Source organism: Megalobrama amblycephala, linkage group LG14 (assembly GCF_018812025.1).
Source record: "Megalobrama amblycephala isolate DHTTF-2021 linkage group LG14, ASM1881202v1, whole genome shotgun sequence".
Classification (NCBI taxonomy): Eukaryota; Metazoa; Chordata; class Actinopteri; order Cypriniformes; family Xenocyprididae; genus Megalobrama; species Megalobrama amblycephala.
This window is the reverse complement of record NC_063057.1, coordinates 30,447,651-30,468,530: the sequence shown is the minus strand read 5'-3', so window position 1 is coordinate 30,468,530 and position 20,880 is coordinate 30,447,651. Positions and strand designations below refer to the sequence as shown.

Sequence of the window (20,880 nt, the reverse complement as noted above, 5' to 3'; positions counted from 1 at the left end):
GATTAAAAAAACACACACAAAGGCACAGTGTTTGTCATGTTATTTTTTCATGTTCTAATATAGTTTTTTTTTTTTTTTTTTTTTTTTTTTTTAATGCTGCAGAGTCCACCATTAAATGATCAACTCCCTCAGTTAGATGGCACATCTTCTGCAGGACAGCTTCTTATGGAAGCATCAGAGGAATCTGAGGGCATGAAAGAGATCAAATGTGTGAAGGTAAGACGGGTCAATGGAGTCAAAGATGTTTTGGAGATCTTCATGGAGCCCCAAGTCATGAAAAAAGTCCTGCGGATAGAATTCACAAATGAAAATGCTATTGATGATGCTGGAGTGTCACGGGAACTGTACACTGCTTTCTGGGAAGATTTTCTTGCTCAGTGTGAGGGTGAGGAAGAACGAGTTCCAAGACTGCGCCCAGACTACTCTGAGAGGGAGTGGCAAGCTGTTGGAAGAGTGTGGGTGAAAGGCTACGTTGATCATGGTGTGATGCCTGTCAGGTTGTCTCCGGCATTTATGTTGGCATGTATTGATGGTGTTGACTCTGTAAATGAAGAGCTCTTGATGTCCTCAATTTTAAAATATTTGTCTACCTCAGAGCAGTCCGTTGTTGAAAAAGCTGTTCAAGGCAACCTGGATGAAAATGATGCAGAAGATTTACTTGAGCTGTTCTCACGGATGGGCTCACACTGCTTGCCTCCAAAAGAAAACATCCATTTAGCTATTTTGACAATGGCTCACAAAGTCCTCCTTCAGGAGCCCAAGTTTATTATTGACTGCTTCCAGACCATTATGCCTATTGGCATTCTGAATCTAACCAGACAAAACATACTGGAAGAATACGGATCAAAGAAGCCAACCAACAAGAAAGTGGCTCAAATGATAAAGCCTGCAAAAGATGTCCTGAACCAGCAAGAGCAGCTGACCCTCAATCATCTGCAGTGCTATGTGAAAAACCTAGACCAAAGAAAACTGGAGACATTCCTACGATTCTGTACTGGCTCTACTGTCATGTGTAAAGACAAAATTGAAGTCATGTTTAATGGCTTATGTGGTCTAGGACGCAGGCCTGTTGCACATACATGTGGAGCAGTTCTCGACTTACCGTGTACATACAGCTCTTACCCTTGAATTTTCGTGCAGAGTTTGACAATGTCCTAAATGGTGATTGCTTTGCAATGGACATTCTGTAACTGAATTAACTGAACTGAGATGGACTAAGTCAAGTTAAGCTAATTTTTTAAGCTTATATATTTCTATATATTATTTATATAAATTATATAATACATATATATCTATATATTATATATTTCTATATATATTTTAATAAGTTATATATATATATATATTTCTATATATATTTTAATAAGTATATATATATATATATATATATATATATATATATATATAATACATATATCTATACATTATTTCTATATGTTATATATATTTAAATATTATGTATGTGTGTATGTATGATATATATATATATATATATATATACACACATACATTTTTTATTTAATTTTGAAATCCTGAAATTGAGTATTTTTAAAGGTGTCTTAAGGTTTAGAAGTTTTCTATTCTATCTTCCATTCTAAAGAGACAGAATTAAATATGCATTTTAAAAAAAGAAATTCAGTTGAAATGAAAGTGTCTAGAATAGCTATGTTGTACATGAGTTTATAGTTGCAAATATTTTGTTCATCAGTGTCATAAGTCAGAAGAAGTTACTTAAATACAAATATCAGTAGCCTGTTAAATTTGTTTGAGCTGTTAAGTATTCAGACTTAGACATGAAGATATAATATAAGTCATTCTGTTTCACTCTGGTTTGGTTAGGTTGGGGAAAGGGAGCTAAGCTTGTTGTGCAAGCTTATTCCATTGTTCTATTTTATAAACAAAAAAAAGTATTTCAGGTAAACACTGGTTATTAAAATCTATTCCTGTTCAACTAACAAAATAAAATAGACAGTTTCTTATGCACTGTAATTTTAATTCATTCAATACATCTTTTTTGTTTTTTTTTGTTGTTTTTTTTACAGTTTATTGTAATGCAGAAAAGCATGGTCAGTTTGAGCACCCATGTTTGTAAACAAGTGTTAGATGATGTCAGCAGTAGGCTACATTATCTGTGATAAAGTATAATAAACAATAAAATGACTCCAGTGTTCTTAACCCCTTACTGGTTTGCATTTCATACTTAAACATTGCCTACATTAAGAGAACACACATTTTTGCATATGAGTTTAAAGGGATAGTTTAGAAGAAAATAATAAATTAAAATATTCACTATTGAGTATTTCCAAACCAGACTGACCTTTTGAGGAACACAAAAGATGTTAAGCAGAATATTAGGCGCTGGCAGCCTCAGTAACCATTTACAACCATTGTATGAAATATATGAAAGCAAATGGTGACAAAGATTACAGGTTACAATAAGGTCAATATCTCATTCCTTAGATGCAAATATAAGTCTATTGCTTGATATGAGTCCTTTGGAAGCTCAAAGTGGGCCTCTGTCATAACAGCATTACAAATGTCATAGACATCATTGTCACATGGTATAGACGATCGAAATGTGCATTCTGTCTTGCACAGCTGTAGATCTCCTGTGTCCACCAGCGACATGTAGTTCTCCGTTCTATAAGTACATGACATTGGGTCTACCACTTGGGACTCGATCATTCTTTGAAGGTCTTATTACATGTGAATCCCACACACGTGCGATTTCATCCAATTCATCCTGTAATGAAAATATATTTTAGATAAAGGTTTGAAACAAAGTTATTCAACCTGCAACTGGGAGTGTCATTCTAGTCTGTAATGGCTTTAAATGTAGAATGTTTTTTTTTTTAAATTGCTGCTTACATATTAATTAAACTTTACTGATCATTTACTCACCCCCATGTCATCCAAGATGTTCATGTCTTTCTTTCTTCAGGGAAAAAGAAATGAAGGTTTTTGAGGAAAACATTCCAGGATTTTCTCCATATAGTGGACTTCACTGGGGTTCAACGGGTTGAAGGTCCAAATGTCAGTTTCAGTGCAGCTTCAAAGAGCTCTACATGATCCCAGACGAGGAATAAGGGTCTTATCTAGAGAAACCATTGACCATTTTCTAAAAAAAACAAACTTAAAAATGATATACTTTTTAACCACAAATGCTTGTCTTGCACTAGCTTGAACAATTCTGACAGTGTCGACACTGCTAAGTGTATTACTGCCCTCCACAGGTCAAAGTTTGAACTAATTCTTATATATTTGCAAATTGCACTCGAATATTGTATCTGACAATTTAGTTCAAACTTTGACCTGTGGATATAAAACACTTAGAGTAATACACTTAGCAGCGTCGACACTGTCGGAATTCTGCTCTTTTTTTTGGGAAAATGAGTGATGGTTTCTCTAGATCTGGGATCATGTAGAGCTCTTTGAAGCTGCACTGAAACTGACATTTGGACCTTCAACCCGTTGAACCCCAGTGAAGTCCACTATATGGAGAAAAATCCTGGAATGTTTTCCTTAACTTTAATTTCTTTTTGACTGAAAAAAGAAAAAAACAAAGACAAATCTTGAATGACATGGGGGTGAGTAAATGATCAGAAAATTTTAATTCTGAAGTGAACTAATCCTTTACCTTGATAATCACTACCGGCATCAAATTGAGTATGAAACTGGAAATAGGAAAATGTCTATGTCCCTCTGCTTGATATGGTCATGCCATCTTTTTTCTACAACTGCTAGTAGGTTTTTCTCTAAAAAAATAGATGGCAGTATTCTACCTCTTGCACCTAGATCAATATCCAGACTTGACACATTTAATTTGAGGTCATTATTAAAGTGATTTGTTTTCATAAAATTGTAATATTTCATAAGAAAATAATGGTGCTGACTAATTTTGCGATAAATAAGTAACACATATCTCAAAAACACAGCATAAACATAGTTGAGAAATAAAAAAAAAAGTTGTGTGCATTATATAGATATATCTCACGTTGCATTAGTATGTATATATATATATATATATATAATATACATAGTAATGCAACCTGAGATCATATATATATATATATATATATATGAGTTTGGCTCCAAAACGCGATAAACGCCAATTTTGAAAAAAACGAGTTACGCCAAAACAAGCTCCCCATTGACTCTCTATTCAAAGTTCGATAATCAGTTTTTAACAAAACGCGATATCCGCCGTGTTTCGCTGCCCTGTTTCTTCCCTTTTTTCTCAAACAGAGACAAACGCCAGTCCTGTTTTTCCGCAAAGCCCTACAGTTCCATTCGACCAATCACCGGGCACCATTCCATGACGCAAACTGTCATGGCGGCACCCTGTCAGTAGACGCCGGTAAACACTCGCCTCAGACTTTTAAGTTTTTATATAGGCTACTAAAATGAATAACTTTGATGGTATTGAGGAGCCAGTGGTCGTGTTATCTGTGGGAAAGAAGCGGAAGCCGTCAAAAGACAACCACGAAAGGGAAGTCAGAAAGAGAGTCAGAAACTCAGGTGGTGGCAAAATACCGGCGATTGCTTGTTCTCACAGTGAATCAAAAAACTTTTGTCATGCCGACAAACTGACAGCTGACGATCTTGTAAAAAACTTCGACACTCTCTACTGTCATACCACGAAGGCCGAACAAGACCAAGCAATTTTACGCCTGATAACAGTAAAACGGATACAGCGAAGACGTCCCAAGGTGGCAATTGAAGATGCACAGAAGGAGAGGGAGGTCACGAACGAGTACTACTTGCTCTCCAAGGATCATCCCACGAAGGTTCCTGTCTGCAAGGCAACTTTCTGTGCAGCGCTGGGTGAGTTTATTTATTTTATTTCATAAATAAATAAATAAATAAATAGATAGATAGATAGATAGATAGATGAATAAATAGATAGATAAATACACAAATAGATAAATAAATAACATGCTAAAAGTGAGATATTATGTAAAAAGTTATTCAAGTTATTGGTTTGTAGGCCAACCCATTTCAGGCTGAAATGGGTTTGTGGTTGACTGTCACTGTATATTCTGATGAGCCACTAGCCTATGCTATCTCAGTTTCCTCTTAACAAAGAAATAAAATGTTATTTTAACTTTTGTCGTTGCAGGTATTGGCAAAGATAGAGTAGCTCGAGTGGCAAGATATTATGCAGAGAATGCTGAGGCCAGACCAGAACGTAGGGGTGGTGCTCGCAAAGTTACAGAAAATGAAGAAAAGAAGAAACTTGTGATGGATCACATTCAAACATTCACTTGTAGGGCAAGCCACTATGGCAGAAGAGGAGCACCTGGGCGGAAATACCTTCCCAGTGACCTCAGCGTAAAAAAAATGCATGATTTGTTCAAGCAGCAAAATCATGATGCTGTTAGCTACTCTCTCTATTACAGTGTTTTCCGATACAGTTTCAACCTTGCATTTGGACATCCAGCCACCGACGCGTGTTCTACATGTGCAAAGTTTCATCTCACAGTAAAGAACCCCAGCTTGCCTGAAGAGGAGAAGCGTACAGCATCAGCATCTTTCATTTTGCATCGCAGACGAGCAAGGGTGTTTTATGATTTGCTTGGGCAAAGTGACAATGCAGCATTGACAGTCTGCTTCGACATGATGCAGAATCTGGTACTCCCAAAACCCCCATTGGTCAGGCGTACTACTCCCGCCAGCTCGTCATGTACATCTTTGGTGTTGTTGTCCATGCTGGGAAAGGCAGCAAGCAAAGCAAGGATGACATCCATCTTTACACATGGATGGAACACGAGAACAGAAAAGACAGTAATTTGACTGCTTCTGCTCTGAACCACTGTTTTCGGCAGCCATTGAATGTTGCACTTTGCAATGTTCAGAAGTTGAGATTATTCAGTGATTCCTGTTTTGGACAAAACAAAAATGTGAATGTTCTGTCAATGCTGTTTGCTTTAACAAAGCAGAATTGTCCTAATATGATCATGGAATATGTGTTTCCCATCAGGGGACACAGTTTCCTTCCTGTTGACCGCGTTTTCGGGAGGATTGAGCAGCAGATTCGAAAGCACAATACCATCCTCATGCCCGAAGAGTACTATGACATTTTGAGGAACCATGGACATGTCCATGTCTACGGCCAGGACTGGCAAGCTTATGATTTCAAGAAGGCAACACAGGTTTTTGTAAAGCCACAGAAGTCATTCAAGCTCAGTGATGCTAGAATGCTGGAACTCAGGAATGACAAACTTGGATTCAAGACTGTGTACAACAGTGACTTCTGCTATCACTCGGTTTTGAAGCGAGGACAGAACTGGGCAAACTTCAAGCCGAGTCAGCTCCCAAATGTAAGCACAGTGAAGGATGCAAAAAGAAAGGATGTGCTTAACTTGCTTGCTGAAATTGGTGCCAGTGACACTGTGCGTGCCTTCTATGATGGAGCACTCATTGTAAATGATGCCGACCGTGACAGCCCTGAAGAATAATTCTGCCGATTGTGCCTTTTGAGTTCACTGTTTCAGTGCATAATAAGTGTGTGTGAACACGTGTGTGTGAGAAAGACCTGAGCAAACAGGAGGAGGAGTTAAGTGAGTGCGGAGAAAGTCTGTGTGTGGTTGGGTGTGTCTAGATAATGGCACTTCACAATGGCACTGAATTGTAGTTGTCCATAATAAATAGATAAATAGATAGATAAATAAATAAATAGGTAGATAGATAAATAAATAAATAAATAGATAAATAACTAACATGCACTACAACATGATTAATGTATTTCATATATCTGTGTTCCACTATAAGAAATCTGTTCAAGTTGGCATTGTTATGTAAATCGACTGTCATGGTTGTTTATAGCCTAGTTATGTTGCACAATCTCACACAGATGTATTGTTTATTTAAAGTTATATTTTGCACAGAAATATTGTTATGTTTTTTAATGACACAGAAATATTCTTTTTATGAACATGTTTTTATGGAGCATTGTGATGGATGTATTTTTTAGAAATCTGTTGTCCAAGTTTGGGACTTGTATAGATAACTTACTATTTAATACTATTTAACTTAATAATTGTACAGTTTCGTACATTGTTTTGAAAATTTAATGAATGTAGTGTACAGAATAACAAGATGAATGCAACAGAAACAAAATTTTGCTCTAATGTTACGTATGAGTTCAGGATGAATTTGAAATGTTGCTATTAACAGCATTAATATCAGACTGAAATGAATGCAATCTGACAAAGGCAGCGAGATGAATGTACTTTTAAAAATTGGTTTAATGGTTTAATATAAGTGATGTTGTTCAAGTTTTGGGGTTTGTCATATGTATAGACAACCTTTCCTTGTTATTTATTGTTATGTCTTTGCTCAATTTCATACAGAAAGTGAGTTTTTGTTGATGAAATGGATTTGTAGCATTTTGGGGAAAAATGTGTTATGGATATATTGCATTTTGGAGAAAAAAAAATGTCTTTGTTTAATAAATGTTTAAAATCAAAATATGGATTTGATTTTTTTATGTTATTACAAACTCATAATGATATATTACAGTTTGAAACAGAAAATAACAGTTTTCATACAAACAGTCTTTTGGGAAAGAAAATGCCTTTTTTCTCAATTTAACAATTTTGGATTTATAGCGTTTTGGAACCAAACTCTTCATATATATATATATCTCAGCGGTTGCATTAGTGTGTGTGTGTATATATATACACACACACACACACACACACACACACAGTAATGCAACCTCTGATATATATATATATATATATATACACACACACACACACTTTTTAATGATGCAAATTACTTTTTTTTAATTATATAATTATATAATATATATATATATATATATATATATATATATATATATATATATAGCCCTATAGAGGTTCTCCACTCACCTGGATAATTCCCAAGAATCGGATGAGATTTTTATCCAAAGATCCCCCGTCAAACAATCCTCTGTCCTTCAGGTCAACAAACGAAGAAATGTAAAATTCCATACATTCTTTCCTGAGAAATCCCCACCAGCTTTCTATTCGCTGATTGGCTGTGCTTGCACCTTCTATGTAGCTGTCAATGTTGGATTCCTGTACAATGTTGCGTCTGAGGAACCACTGGAAGTCTCTCACGTGTCCATTCTCTGTTCCACAATCGCCTCTAATGATTCTAGGACAGCCACCCAAACTCTCCACTGTTTCCATGAAGTATCCTCCGATGACCTTCGGGTCACTGCTTGTTGTGTACGCATTCAACCAAATGATCTTTCTCGAAAACCCGTCAATACAGCTGTTTATGCAAACACCATATGGCTTCAGTTTGTCATAAGAATCAAAGTGCCAGATGTAATTTGGTCCTTTTGCAAAATAGTTACGTCGATGGAGACGTCGGGCTTTCCTCAATTCTACACCACCAGGATCTAATGAGCTCAAAATTAAGCGAACATGTTCTTTTCTGATATTCAATCCGTTTTCTTTACATTTTGCATGCATCCACCTGTATCCATGGAGCTGGCCTGACGTTTGTAGTTGATGTTGAATAAATACAACAGCGTCTTCAATATTTGAGTAGTCTTTTCGTCGAAACAGGCTTCTAGACCTCAAAATGCGTTTTAAATGTCGCTCAGTGATGATATATCTGTGTCGAAATGCAAGAACAGAAACAATGTCTTTGTATTTAAGTCCAAGTTAAAAATATATCTCTACTAATTCATGCGTATCCACATCCATGCTCTTGTTTCTCCTTGTATGCAAACCGGAAATTGAAACGCGATAGTTTCTCGTGAGCATGCGAAACTCTGTCAAATTTTTTTTTTGCAAAGGTCCCTTTAGGGGCTCCGTAGGATTGGGCCTCATAATACAAACAAAAAAAAAACTCGATATATAAACAACACATTCGACGGCAAACACATATCAACAGTTCTATAAGTAGTTAGAAGTCATTTAATTCTCCATGCAGTTTCCCTTATTTCTACGTGTTCTCCATTGTGCAGGTATGTTGTAAGATGTGTTGTTTTAAAGGTGCCCTAGATTATGTTTTTAAAAGATGTAATATAAGTCTAAGGTGTCCCCTGAATGTGTCTGTGAAGTTTCAGCTCAAAATACCCCATAGATTTTTTTTAATTAATTTTTTTAACTGCCTATTTTGGGGCATCATTATAAATGCGCCGATTTATGCTGTGGCCCCTTTAAATCTCCGCCCACAGAGCTCGCGCTTGCCTTAAACAGTGCCTTAAAGTTTACACAGCTAATATAACCCTCAAAATGGATCTTTACAAAGTGTTCGTCATACATGCGGCATGCATGCGTCGGATTATGTGAGTATTGTATACTGTTATATTGTTTACATTGATTATGAATGAGTTTGAGGCTGTGCTCCGTGGCTAAAGCTAACATTACACACTGTTGGAGAGATTTATAAAGAATGAAGTTGTGTTTATGAATTATACAGACTGCAAGTGTTTAAAAATGAAAATAACGACGGCTCTCTTGTCTCCGTGAATACAGTAAGAAACGATGGTAACTTTAACCACATTTAACAGTACATTAGCAACATGCTAACGAAACATTTAGAAAGACAATTTACAAATATCACTAAAAATATCATGTTATCATGGATCATGTCAGTTATTATTGCTCCATCTGCCATTTTTCGCTCTTGTCCTTGCTTGCTTACCTAGTCTGATGATTCAGCTGTGCACATTCAGACGTTTTGCCCTTGTCTAATGCCTTGAACATGGGCTGGCATATGCAAATATTGGGGGTGTACATATTAATGATCCCGACTGTTACGTAACAGTCGGTGTTATGTTGAGATTCGCCTGTTCTTCGGAGGTCTTTTAAACAAATGAGATTTATATAAGAAGGAGGAAACAATGGAGTTTGAGACTCACTGTATGTCATTTCCATGTACTGAACTCTTGTTATTTAACTATGCCAATATAAATTCAATTTTTAATTCTAGGGCACCTTTAACAATTACTAGCATGAAGAACAAAAATAGCCTGGCACAGGGGGTGCACAGAGATCAATTTAAGATTCAAACTCTTCATACAAAACATACCTTTTGTGAGATGTTGATAATATTATATGAGCAAGAATATGTTAAGTAATTTCATTTTTACAGTAATAAACTGAAAAATAATTCTGAATATGAATACTGTAAAATTACAGTAGATTGCTGGCGTCTCTGCTGCTAGTATTTAACTACAGATTTTTTTTTTTACATTGTGCCTCTGTTATTACACATCTCGTGGTTGAATCAGAAAGTGTTTTTACATGAAAATAATGACACTGTAAGACTGACCACCTTTTAAGGTGTTTCCATGACTTCATAAAACAAAGACAATGTACAAATTAATTACGATTGGGCCTCATAATACAAACAAAACAAAAACTCGATATATAAACAACACATTCGACGGCAAACACATATCAACAGTTCTATAAGTAGTTAGAAGTCATTTAATTCTTCATGCAGTTTCCCTTATTTCTACATGTTCTCCATTGTGCAGGTATGTTGTAAGATGTGTTGTTTTAATGTGTTTAATGTATTAAATAATTGTTCAAATAGAATTGTATGTGCTCGCCGCTAGGTGGGGATGTTTACCCTCCGATGGAACTTAATTGAACTGAATTGTTGTTTTTCATTGATTTGTGATCAGTTCATTGAAATGTCTATTGAAGTTGTCAAATTGCAACATTTTATACACTATAAGATCACAATGCAAAGATTTAATCAATTTAAAAAGATTAAAAAAGAAAGTACTGTTTTAAATAAACAACAGATATAATGAGACATGCTGTGGAAGTGATTTAATTCTCCATGCTGTTTCCCTTATTTATACATGTTCTCCATTGTGCAGCACATCAGAAAGACCACCTAGGCAAGACCGTCACGTAAGTTTCAAATGTCTTTAATCTGGAAAAGCAGGATACAAGGTGTATGAAAAACTGCACACTGCAAAACTAAATAAAAATTTAATAATATGTAGCCTAACTATAAATAACAACTAACTGGTGTCAGATCTGTTCATAGATTAACCTTTTACAAAACAAATACGGTGATACATACTGTAGTCTAATACAACTATGTATGTACACGTGTATTTTCACTGTCACTGTCAAAGAATAAAAGCTCTCCTTTCTGTACTTTAAGGCATCTTCACTTGAAGGGAATTGAATTCGTTACAGAGACATTTCAGCAAACTAAAAAGAAAAATATAAACATGTTAAAACACACACATGTATTGGAATACGTCTCTCATTATATACAGGTTTGTGCCCATAGTAACAATATAATGTTTATTTCTCTATCTGTCTGTCTGTCATTCATCTATTTACAACATAACACAAACTTTCTGGGAAAATATATGAAATTCATGACGTATAGCGTTGTTTGCACTGGGTGAGGAAGCATCCCACAAGTCCACTTTTCAACTGCACAACCCCTGCCCTAAATGAATGTCCTAATTAAAATAATTCACCCCATGAGGGTCAATTAAATCAATGTAAAGAACATATAGTAACATATTCAGACAATTTTAGTTAAATTGTTTAAATTGCTTTAGTACAATTTTCACAATACATGTATACATTTGATAAGCCAAACATAATTAATCCTAATTACAGTAGTACCAATGCTTTCACCTGGTTATCACAACTGTTTAGGATATGAGCAGAATTGTGTGAGGGAGTTAGAGTAGAATACAGTAGACAAGAGAAAGGAACACTTGAAAGAGGCGAACAATGAGGTGACTGTGAGAATCAATAAAGTGAGACTGTTCAAAAGGAATGTGTAAAGAACCTTTTAGGGGTTCCAAATATGAAGCACATATAGAACCTTTTGTTCCATGAGATCAGGAGATCAGATTGTGAAAGAATGATTAGCTGTATTACAATCATGATCATGTTGGACTTTTGTAATAAGAGTTTTTAAAAACATACTGTACAAAACTGTACTAAAAAAATAAATAATAATAATCCTAACACCAACAGTATCTTGTAGACTCAAGGCATCTTGTGAGCTTCAGAGGAGTTGTTTTCAAATGATCCGGCAGGATCGTTCTCTGCTGTTTCGGGGAAATTATCAGAAATTTTACAACCCCAAAACCTGTTGGTCCATCATAATCTTTATGCTAAAATGTGTTGATAATATATCAGTTCATTGTTTTTCAAGTCTCACCATGAGCATCCAGTGATGGTGTTCATTCACAACACCCAAAATAAGGATTAACTTTATAGGATCAATCTGAAACATAATCTACTGCACTGAAAAGAGTTGTATTGTTAGTTGTTGTCTTTACAACTACATGAAAGAATCCGTTCTCTTACTTTCATTTTGGTCTTTTCATTTTTCCAGATTTCAGACACTTCAAATGAATCTACAAACAGGGCCTGCTCCTGATGAGTCTTGTTATATCTTCTCAAGATAATGAAAAAATATGAATTCACAACCTTGGAATAAAAAGTACATGTCATGCAAAGAGGTCCATGTACTTTCGCGTCCATTCCTTCTTCCTTTTTTAACCATGGAAACAAAAACAAAAAAGAAACGGTTGTTGTACTTTTAAATGCTATGTTGAATACCAAACTAAATTAAAAACGTATACACAAATTTCATGCACACAAAATTAAAAATCGACTTATTTTTAGATTTTTTTTTTTATTACGTTTTGCATCTTTATAAACCAAAATTAAAAATGAACAGATTAATGTTGAAAAAATGTCAATTTACAAGTTTTCTTTTATCAAATTATTGTTTCTCCCACACGTTACTCTGAAACCATGAAAATACATGACATGATTTTAAAACTGAAATGGGCATTGCAGAACACCTGTCCCAACATGATGACAAGTGAGATTGCTGCCCTCTTGTTCCTGTTAAAAAGTCAACCCAATCTCACTCAGTACATAAGCAGATGAGCCCACAATATGAACACAATTAATTATACCTACAAGTAAAGCATTTTCCTAAAATACCATTATAAAGAAAATGCTTAATACATCAAGACAGTGATATAAGAACAATCTGTATAAACATGATTAATAAAGATGTCTTCTATGTAGACAAGCAGATCAGGCAGAATATGAACGCATCGCGCTTAAAGGTGATAGAGAGGATTTTTTCGTCGACTGAGAATCCAAAGACTGTTAGTGAGTTTTTGAAATGAGCGCATGCGTAAGAACAGCCCCCCTCCTTCACAGCTCATTTCAAAGGAACGCCTCCCAAAACTCGTGCACGAGTATTGGAACACGAGTGTTTACCACCGGCATTCGCTGTGTCGTGTTAGTGGATTCATTATGTCGGACTCACCGCAGGTAACTCATAATCTGCAGTTGTTACTCCTGTCTCCTGACAAAAACATTGCATGCGGCGCCTGTAGAGTGTGGAAAGTTACTGGAGCGCGCAGCCGCGCACGTCTCTCACAAGGAACGTCATGGCAGTGATTGACAAGCCAGAGGGCCAATCGTTTACGCGATCATTGGCTGATGTTTTTAAGGCCCTACCTCGTGCACAGATGATGTATATTAATATTATTCCTTTCAGTGCACCTAATAAATAGTCTTTTATCAGTTAGTAAAGACAGTTTCAAGTAATATTGCAAAAATGTATAAAACAAAACATCCTCTTTAGCACCTTTAAATCATTGTGACTCACTGTGGCTTAATGCGTTAATAAGTAAAAAAAATATATTTTGCAAACAAAATGAAGAATTGCAAAAATTAAGATATAGTTAATTGCAAAAATTATCAGCTGTAAAAGATATTTTCCATGCAATGCTCCTTGTGCTGTGCTCTATGAAAATTTTGCATTCAGTCTATTAACAATTATAGTAGAGTGACCCCTTCTGTTCAAAGTGGGGTATTGCATATATTTGTTTAAATCCTTATATGATGAAATCACTAATGTGAGCCAAGTTTCAGCAGCAGCAGGGAAGAGCATGCGGTCATGGCTATTGCTGCTTGATTTAAGTTGATTTGAAGGCACTTTTTCATATGTAGATAATTCCTGTGAATATTTACTCTAAATGGTTATATGTTATATCCCAGATGTTAATTTTATTTTCCCTTTATTTTGTGAATTGAATCTATATCTGATATAGTTGATGCTAACTATAAGGAATGTAAAGAGCCTTTGCTGTGATTATGTGAACATGTTATTGACTCTGTACACTTAGAATTCTGTATTTTGTACTTTTACAGTTTTATGTTATTCCTTGCACAGCAGTAAATCTTGAAAACGATACATGCATCTGTTGTCTCTGAAAGGCGTTATCTGACTGCATACTCAAGCAAGGCATTTGAGAAGGGCAGAACACCTTTTATTCTGCATTTCAGTCAAGTGTGTGTTCGCGATACTGCTTTCCTTTTGCACTTCACTTTTCTGTGCATTTCACTTCATGGCACTGTTTTGACATGGGGTGGAGTCAAGAAATGGGGGTGTGTTCAGCGGGCCTGGTCATGCCCCCTCCAAGTGACATCATCTGCTCGAGACACAGATCAGCAAAGATGAAGCACCATTGCTGAAGCATGCAGGTGGATCGTTTCTTTGTACTCACTTTCACTAAAATTATAATTTTTGTTTTAACTAAATGTGTATTAAAATCATTTGCTTAAGTAAGAGATGTTTAAGTGGTGTTTATTATTAGCCGTAGACTACTCGCTAACATGAACTGTCTGTCATGATAATCTATAAATCGCTCTTGTGGGAACTGTTGTAAGATCCTACAGAGCCAGAGAATATATGCTGCATGAAGACAGAACAGGTATAGTTTAGTTTAATTATGGTTATAACTGTATCACATGCTATTGCATTTGTGTACTGTATTTCAATAACATGGCCTCACCCCCTTTGTTGCGTGTTCTCGGGGGCAGAGTTTATGTAAATTTTAGGGTTAGTGATGTCACCAAACCTGGAAGAAGCGCATTGTAGTCCCTACCAGCTGTTTGTTGCAGTCCTTAAACAGAGAATTCTTTAACAGAAAATATCTCTGTTTGCATTGAACTTTGAGCGTCATAAGTTTGCAGACATTGTTTATGCTCTAACAGAAACATCACACAATAACTAAAGTTAAAAAAGTGAAATCGCAATGAACCACCCCTTCAAATTTAGCCTAAATATAAAGTAATGAAACATAATTTTACCCTTTAAACAGAATCGATTTGTTCTGCAACAATAGATTAATAAGACCAAAGATTGCCGTTTGATGTACCTAAAATTATACCTCATGTTTAACCACAATCTACATAAGAGCCAGCAGCAAAAGTGAAAGTGTCCAAACAAATTGTAAAATGTTTATATACGAGTCACAGATTTTAGGTCTAAATAACTACACTCATTGCCTAAAAAAAACTCATTATGACAGTCGCTGCAAGTGGAGTGATACAAACGATGAAACTGGGAGAATATCGCCCAGCTGGAAAATGCTCTCAGCCAATTAGATTCAAGAACCAAAACAAAGTGTTTTATATATTTATTTATCCTATTATCATTTTCTTTGTTCTAATTTTATTATTGACTGCTTACTTGATTATGTACTTATCACTTGTATTTATTTAGAACTTTTTACTTATCGGCAAGTATTTGTTTTGTTGTGGTTTGCTTAGTCTATAGGATTTTGGTCATATTGTCCATTCTAAGGAAATTAGGCCCACCATTCTGGAAATTGCTGACACAAAATCAAACATTTCAGTCATCACAAAAAAAAAATCACACAAAACATTCCAGGTGGGACTGATAAATATGATATCATAAGTGCTTCATAGCAATCATTGTTGGGAAAATATTCATGAAATTATGAGGAAAAGAAAATGCCACAATGTCTCTTTATTCTCTTATTTATTTATGTATGTAGGATGAAGAGATACAGATCAAGGATCAGTAACAAGATACACTTAAAAAGGTATTATTTAACATTATTAGATTTACTACTTTAACAAAACACTTTTGAGTCACATGTGATATTCATGGGTCCTGTCTGTCTCAGTGCTGAAACTCTTTATACAAACTTACATGTATAGACAGATCAGAACTTATGAGTATAATGTATTATACTGACTTTATACAGTAATCTACTGCAAATTTCAAACACACATTAGTCCTTATTAATACAGGTTCATATGTTAATGATTCTTCATGATTTTCATCTTAAATCATACGCTGAAGTTTCAGAATTATTAGAATCACATTCTTCAAACCTCCTGTTATCTTAAGGGAAACAGTAGATAACCACTGAAAGTGTTGTGGTTATTATAGCTATCATATAACCTCTTTTCAGGCCAAAGTCTCACATAGACAACATCTCCAACCTCCAGGATCAACACAACTCCATTCGAGGAGTTTAACACACCCTGAGTCTGATCAGCATCTGCTATAACCACCAGCGCTCCATTCTTAATAATGGAGGCAGTTGCTGCAGTTGGGCCATTTCCAAATACAGAGAATCTGAACATGTACGCTCCTCTCAGTGGGGCTCTGAAAATACCTAAATCAAATAACGAGATACAGAATCAGCTGTTTCCTGTATGAATGATCAATTACCAAACACACTGTGTAATAATTTAGAAAGATGGCAGATCATTTAATTCTCTTATACACATTACACAACTGCAGAGAGGTCTGAATGGAGCAGAAAGTTTTCATTACTATAAACTGAGTTTAATGACTCCATTTCATTGATAATTACCTGTAATTGGGTTGTAGGCGTTCCCTATGTTTGTGAAGACGTTCCTGTAGATTAGTGTGATTTCAGTGGTAAAAGGACCAATAAATCCACCACTGCCAGATTGCATTAGTCCAGCTGAAAAAGCTATTTCTCTGTCTGTTGTTGAAAAACATAAGCAATATTGTGATATATTACTGTATTACACTGAGAATGAATACACTGAATTTAACATCATTCAAGCACACTTTCACCTCTATTTTCCTTTCTCAACTCCACTAGACTCAGAGTAAGATTTGAAATTTCTGTGAAGGAATAAAGATTCTGTTAAATGACATTTACACTGATTATTGTAATAGATAACACAATTTACACAGTATACACTCAACTTTACACTATTCAATGTATTACATTTGTGTTTTACTTTGAGGATCATTGATAAAAGAGTTAATGTTTTGGTGAGGTACCTTCATTTTTCTTGTTCATCTCATCCCTCAGTTCTCTGATGTTTCCTTTCTGCTCTGTAACGGTGGCGGTCAGTTCTCTGTTCTTTTCTTTCTGCTCTGTAACGGTGGCGGTCAGTTCTCTGATGTTTCCTTTCTGCTCTGTAACGGTGGCGGTCAGTTCTCTGATGTTTCCTTTCTGCTCTGTAACGGTGGCGGTCAGTTCTCTGATGTTTCCTTTCTGCTCTGTAACGGTGGCGGTCAGTTCTCTCAGTGCTGCATGGATGTCAGGGATGCCCAGATCACAGTATTGTTGTCTGTCAGTTGAAGCTTCAGCTCTCAAAGTGTCTGTTTGAGGTGGATTCTGTCTTCCGTCCTCAGAGCTGATCTGTTGACTGATCTCATTCTCATTGAGTCCTCCATCTACCTGCTGCTGGACGACAAACACAAAGGTTTCCAACAGCAGCAGTATACATATTAAAGCCTTCATTCTTCACTGATGTTTGTTTCCAGCTCTTGCTCTGTCATCCTCACAGCCTCTCATTTTCCTTTTATAGTGTCCTGATTTACTGTCTTTTGTACTTGATTTATATTTCTCCAGATAAATAAGTAGTTCAAGTTAATTGTTAATCATAATCAAAGGGATTTTCCAGTCTCAGTAGATGTTTAGCTCTATTCACAACATTTGTGGCACAATGTGGATCTGAAAACAGAAAATAACTTTGAATTATCTGTTTTTATATATATATATATATATATAAAAACATCTGAGGGATAATCACAGAAGCACACACCTTGTGTGAATGGATTGTCGGATCTGTGCACTAGAACATCCTGTATTAACAGATGTAAAACTGAATAAATGCACAAAATTTGTCAAAATAAATAAATTTAATGACATATATATAAAAACATCGAATGTAATTATTAACCTGTTTTTTTTATTTTTAACAAGCAATAATGCCCTAGTTCCCTTTCGCTATTGTTTGAAATGCTTATCAAATCAATCCAGCAATCCTATTGGCCAGCGACAGCCTATGACGTCATTATTGGCACGACCAGGAAGTATATAAGGACCACCTAGAGAATATGTCATCCTCTTTTGGTCTTCAGGTCTTGTTTGAAGCACAATATCAAACTGGTACTACAAAAAGGTATGTCTGACAAACGTTTCAGAAAGTGTGTGGATTCGTGTCATCAGGTGTGGAAAAACCTGGGACACGGACAGTTCTTGAGGGATCTGCTTGTGTTAACTGAGATCATGGGGTTCTCAGATGGAGCTGGCTGAGGAGTTTGAGAGGGATGTAAATCTCCTGCGATGCTCAGCGGCTAATGAGAGTGAGCTGCTGGATAATGATGTTTTATCTTTAAGTCTTTATCTTTATGTCTTAGCCCAAGACAGTAGGAAATAGGTAATGAGGATGAAGATTGTGAGCCTCCTGATTCCTCAAAACCACCATGCCCCGCATATGTAGAGCTGCTTGAGATTATGGAATGCGACTCTGGCAGGCTGCAGCTGCCATGGGAGCACGTTAAGAAAGATACTGCTCTCAGATGGCTCGATGAGCGGTTCTTTTTTGGCATAATCCTCCAGCTCCCGTGAGCCTTGCATTCCTTCCTAATCTTCATACTTAGATCGAGAAGCATGGAAGAATCCATATTCGTCTCGCATTCATCAACATCAGCGGGCTAATTTCACTGATGTTGAGGGAGTGAGTGAGCATGGATATGCCTCGATGTCTCCTATTGACGAGCTGTTGCAAACGGTCTTGTGACTGGGCAGGCGTTGACGTTAAAAGCTTTGGTCCTGCCTTCAAAGCCCCTTAAAATTACATCTCGCTTGAATGACAGGGCATATGCAGCAGCGGGTCAGGCTGGTGCTGCCTTGCCTGGCACACAATGGCGGTGTTGCAGGCATATCAGGCGGACCTGCTGAAGGATTTGGACCAGGGGCAGGGTCTCTCCCCTGAGGTGGTAGAAGAGCTGCGCCACACCACAGATCTTGCTCTCCGGGCCACCAAGCAGACTGCTGCCTTGATTGGTAGATCATTGGCAGAAATTGTGGTTATAGAGAGGCATCTGTGGCTGAACCTGGCTGAAATCGGGGAGAAATAGAAGGGCTTTCTCCTCGATGCGCTGGTTTCACCCTCTGAGCTTTTTGGCACCTCGATTGAGGCGGTGGTAGGAAAGTTCAGAGAGGCGAAGGTGTGCTCGGCAGCTTTTAGAACGTGCATACCGCTGAGGTCTTCTCGGGCACCTCCTAGGAGTAGGTCCCAGGGAAAGGCGGGACTCCAGGAAGAAAGGGATCTATGGGAGGTGATCCAGCATAAAACCTCCTGAAAGGTTTTTACATTCCCCAGGCGCTTCTTACAACAGGTCTGAGGCTGGGCTCATGATGAGTTTGTACTTTCTCATGGCCTGCCTTCGGGTTTGATAGTAACAAGTGCCCTTTCAGGATGAAAGGATCGGTAGGCTCCATCTTTTCAATGGTGGTAGGTCTCTGTTCTCCGAGCTGCAGGTTTGAGCTTGGTAGGTCCATTTACGATATTTTAAAATATTATATTGTATTTTGGAGGACCTTAATTCCCTGTATAGAATTTGTGTAGTTTTTTGGTTATTTTATATATAAAACTTGTAGTTTGGGCCCTGAAGTTTCCGTTTATGTTGGCTAGAACGATATGTATTTAAGGGAAGCACTGCTTTGTTCCCCTTAATGAGTGTGTTGGCTTCATTTATTGTGAAATTCATTCATATGTAAATCAAGTGTGCGGGCCCTAGCCACCTTATGGTAGAGTAGCTTATCTCCTCTGGTATAAGCTAGAGTTTTACGTTAGAGATTAGCTTTCTTAACTTGAGATTAGGGATGGGAATTGATAAGAATTTAACGATTCCGATTCCATTATCGATGTTGCTTATCGATCCGATTCCTTAACGATTCTCTTATCGATTCTCATTGGGTGAGGTAATAAGTACAAATTTGTTTGTTTGTATTAACTCGCTTTAATATCTGATCAGAAGACACAGAACAGAGTATACGCACATTATGTGTAGCAACCTCAGAACAAACCTAAAATTAGGTGAGTTACTTCTTCAAGTAAATTCCAGGGACATATAGCCTTGTTTCTCAACCAGTATTCACATTCACAGTATATCACATTCATTGGTCCAGACAAAAATAAATAAATAAATAAAACTGCCATTTATGTGCCATAAAAACTAAAACACAGACTGAAAACAGTCAAAGAAGAGCTTGTGCCTTTTGGAATATTAACAGTGCTCATTTGGATAGTAAATATAGCTCATCCGTATAGTAAAAGTTTACACAATGAAATAGCGCTCACATTAACATTAACACATTACCTTCCGCATTAATAACAGATGGCGTCCTGTTAGCTCCGCTGGTGCTTAACTCGCTGGTGGTGTCGTTGTGTAGTAGTGTATCAAACACGCGACAGTCCTGCAAATGAATTGCATGCTGTGTGGCCAAATGTTTCTGCATATTGGAGGTAGTTCCCCCCTTTGACGAAATGGAACTTTTACAAGTGTTGCAAGTGACTGTATTGTCGTCTTTTCGCGTAAAATGTAACCAAACTTTAGATCGCTTCTGCCTCGATGCCATGTTTGCTGCGTTCTAAACCAAAACAACGCAGCGTGTGTGTGACGTCATGACACGTTAGCAACGAGAGGAACCGATAAGCGGAATTGTTAAGCCGGCATGCTAACGGTTCAAAGGAATCGATTCACTTGGCACCGGTTCTTAAGAAGAACCGGTTCTCGATTCCCATCCCTACTTGAGAT

The 20,880-nt window shown here is 36.7% G+C and overlaps 2 protein-coding genes across 2 annotated transcripts in view; one reads left to right on the top strand and one right to left on the bottom strand.

Annotated features, from left to right (window-relative positions):
- The first annotated feature begins 4,123 nt into the window (after positions 1–4,123).
- On the top strand, positions 4,124–6,458 carry LOC125244412. The gene is made up of 3 exons (XM_048154498.1): positions 4,124–4,824; positions 5,120–5,652; positions 5,940–6,458. The coding sequence occupies exons 1-3, from the start codon at positions 4,404–4,406 to the stop codon at positions 6,456–6,458; spliced, it is 1,473 nt and encodes a 490-aa protein (XP_048010455.1). The 5' UTR covers positions 4,124–4,403.
- A 9,380-nt stretch (positions 6,459–15,838) lies between these two features.
- LOC125245140 (repetitive organellar protein-like) overlaps positions 15,839–20,880 on the bottom strand; it is a 62,089-nt gene continuing 57,047 nt past the window's right edge. Inside the window, exons 3-4 of the mRNA XM_048155624.1 lie at positions 16,664–16,798; positions 15,839–16,462 (exon numbers count right to left, since the gene is read on the bottom strand). Coding sequence (XP_048011581.1) covers positions 16,182–16,462; positions 16,664–16,798 — 416 coding nt within the window. The 3' untranslated portion in view covers positions 15,839–16,181. The remainder of the gene's footprint in view (positions 16,463–16,663; positions 16,799–20,880) is intronic.

What these genes read in the sequence shown, in the direction of transcription:
- LOC125244412 (XM_048154498.1), top strand. Translation starts at nt 4,404, where the DNA reads ATGAATAACTTTGATGGTATTGAGGAGCCAGTGGTCGTGTTATCTGTG. An exon ending in AACTTTCTGTGCAGCGCTGG is followed by an intron (nt 4,825 to 5,119) that starts GTGAGTTTATTT and finishes TTGTCGTTGCAG; the next exon opens with GTATTGGCAAAGATAGAGTA. An exon ending in TACTCCCAAAACCCCCATTG is followed by an intron (nt 5,653 to 5,939) that starts GTCAGGCGTACT and finishes TTAACAAAGCAG; the next exon opens with AATTGTCCTAATATGATCAT.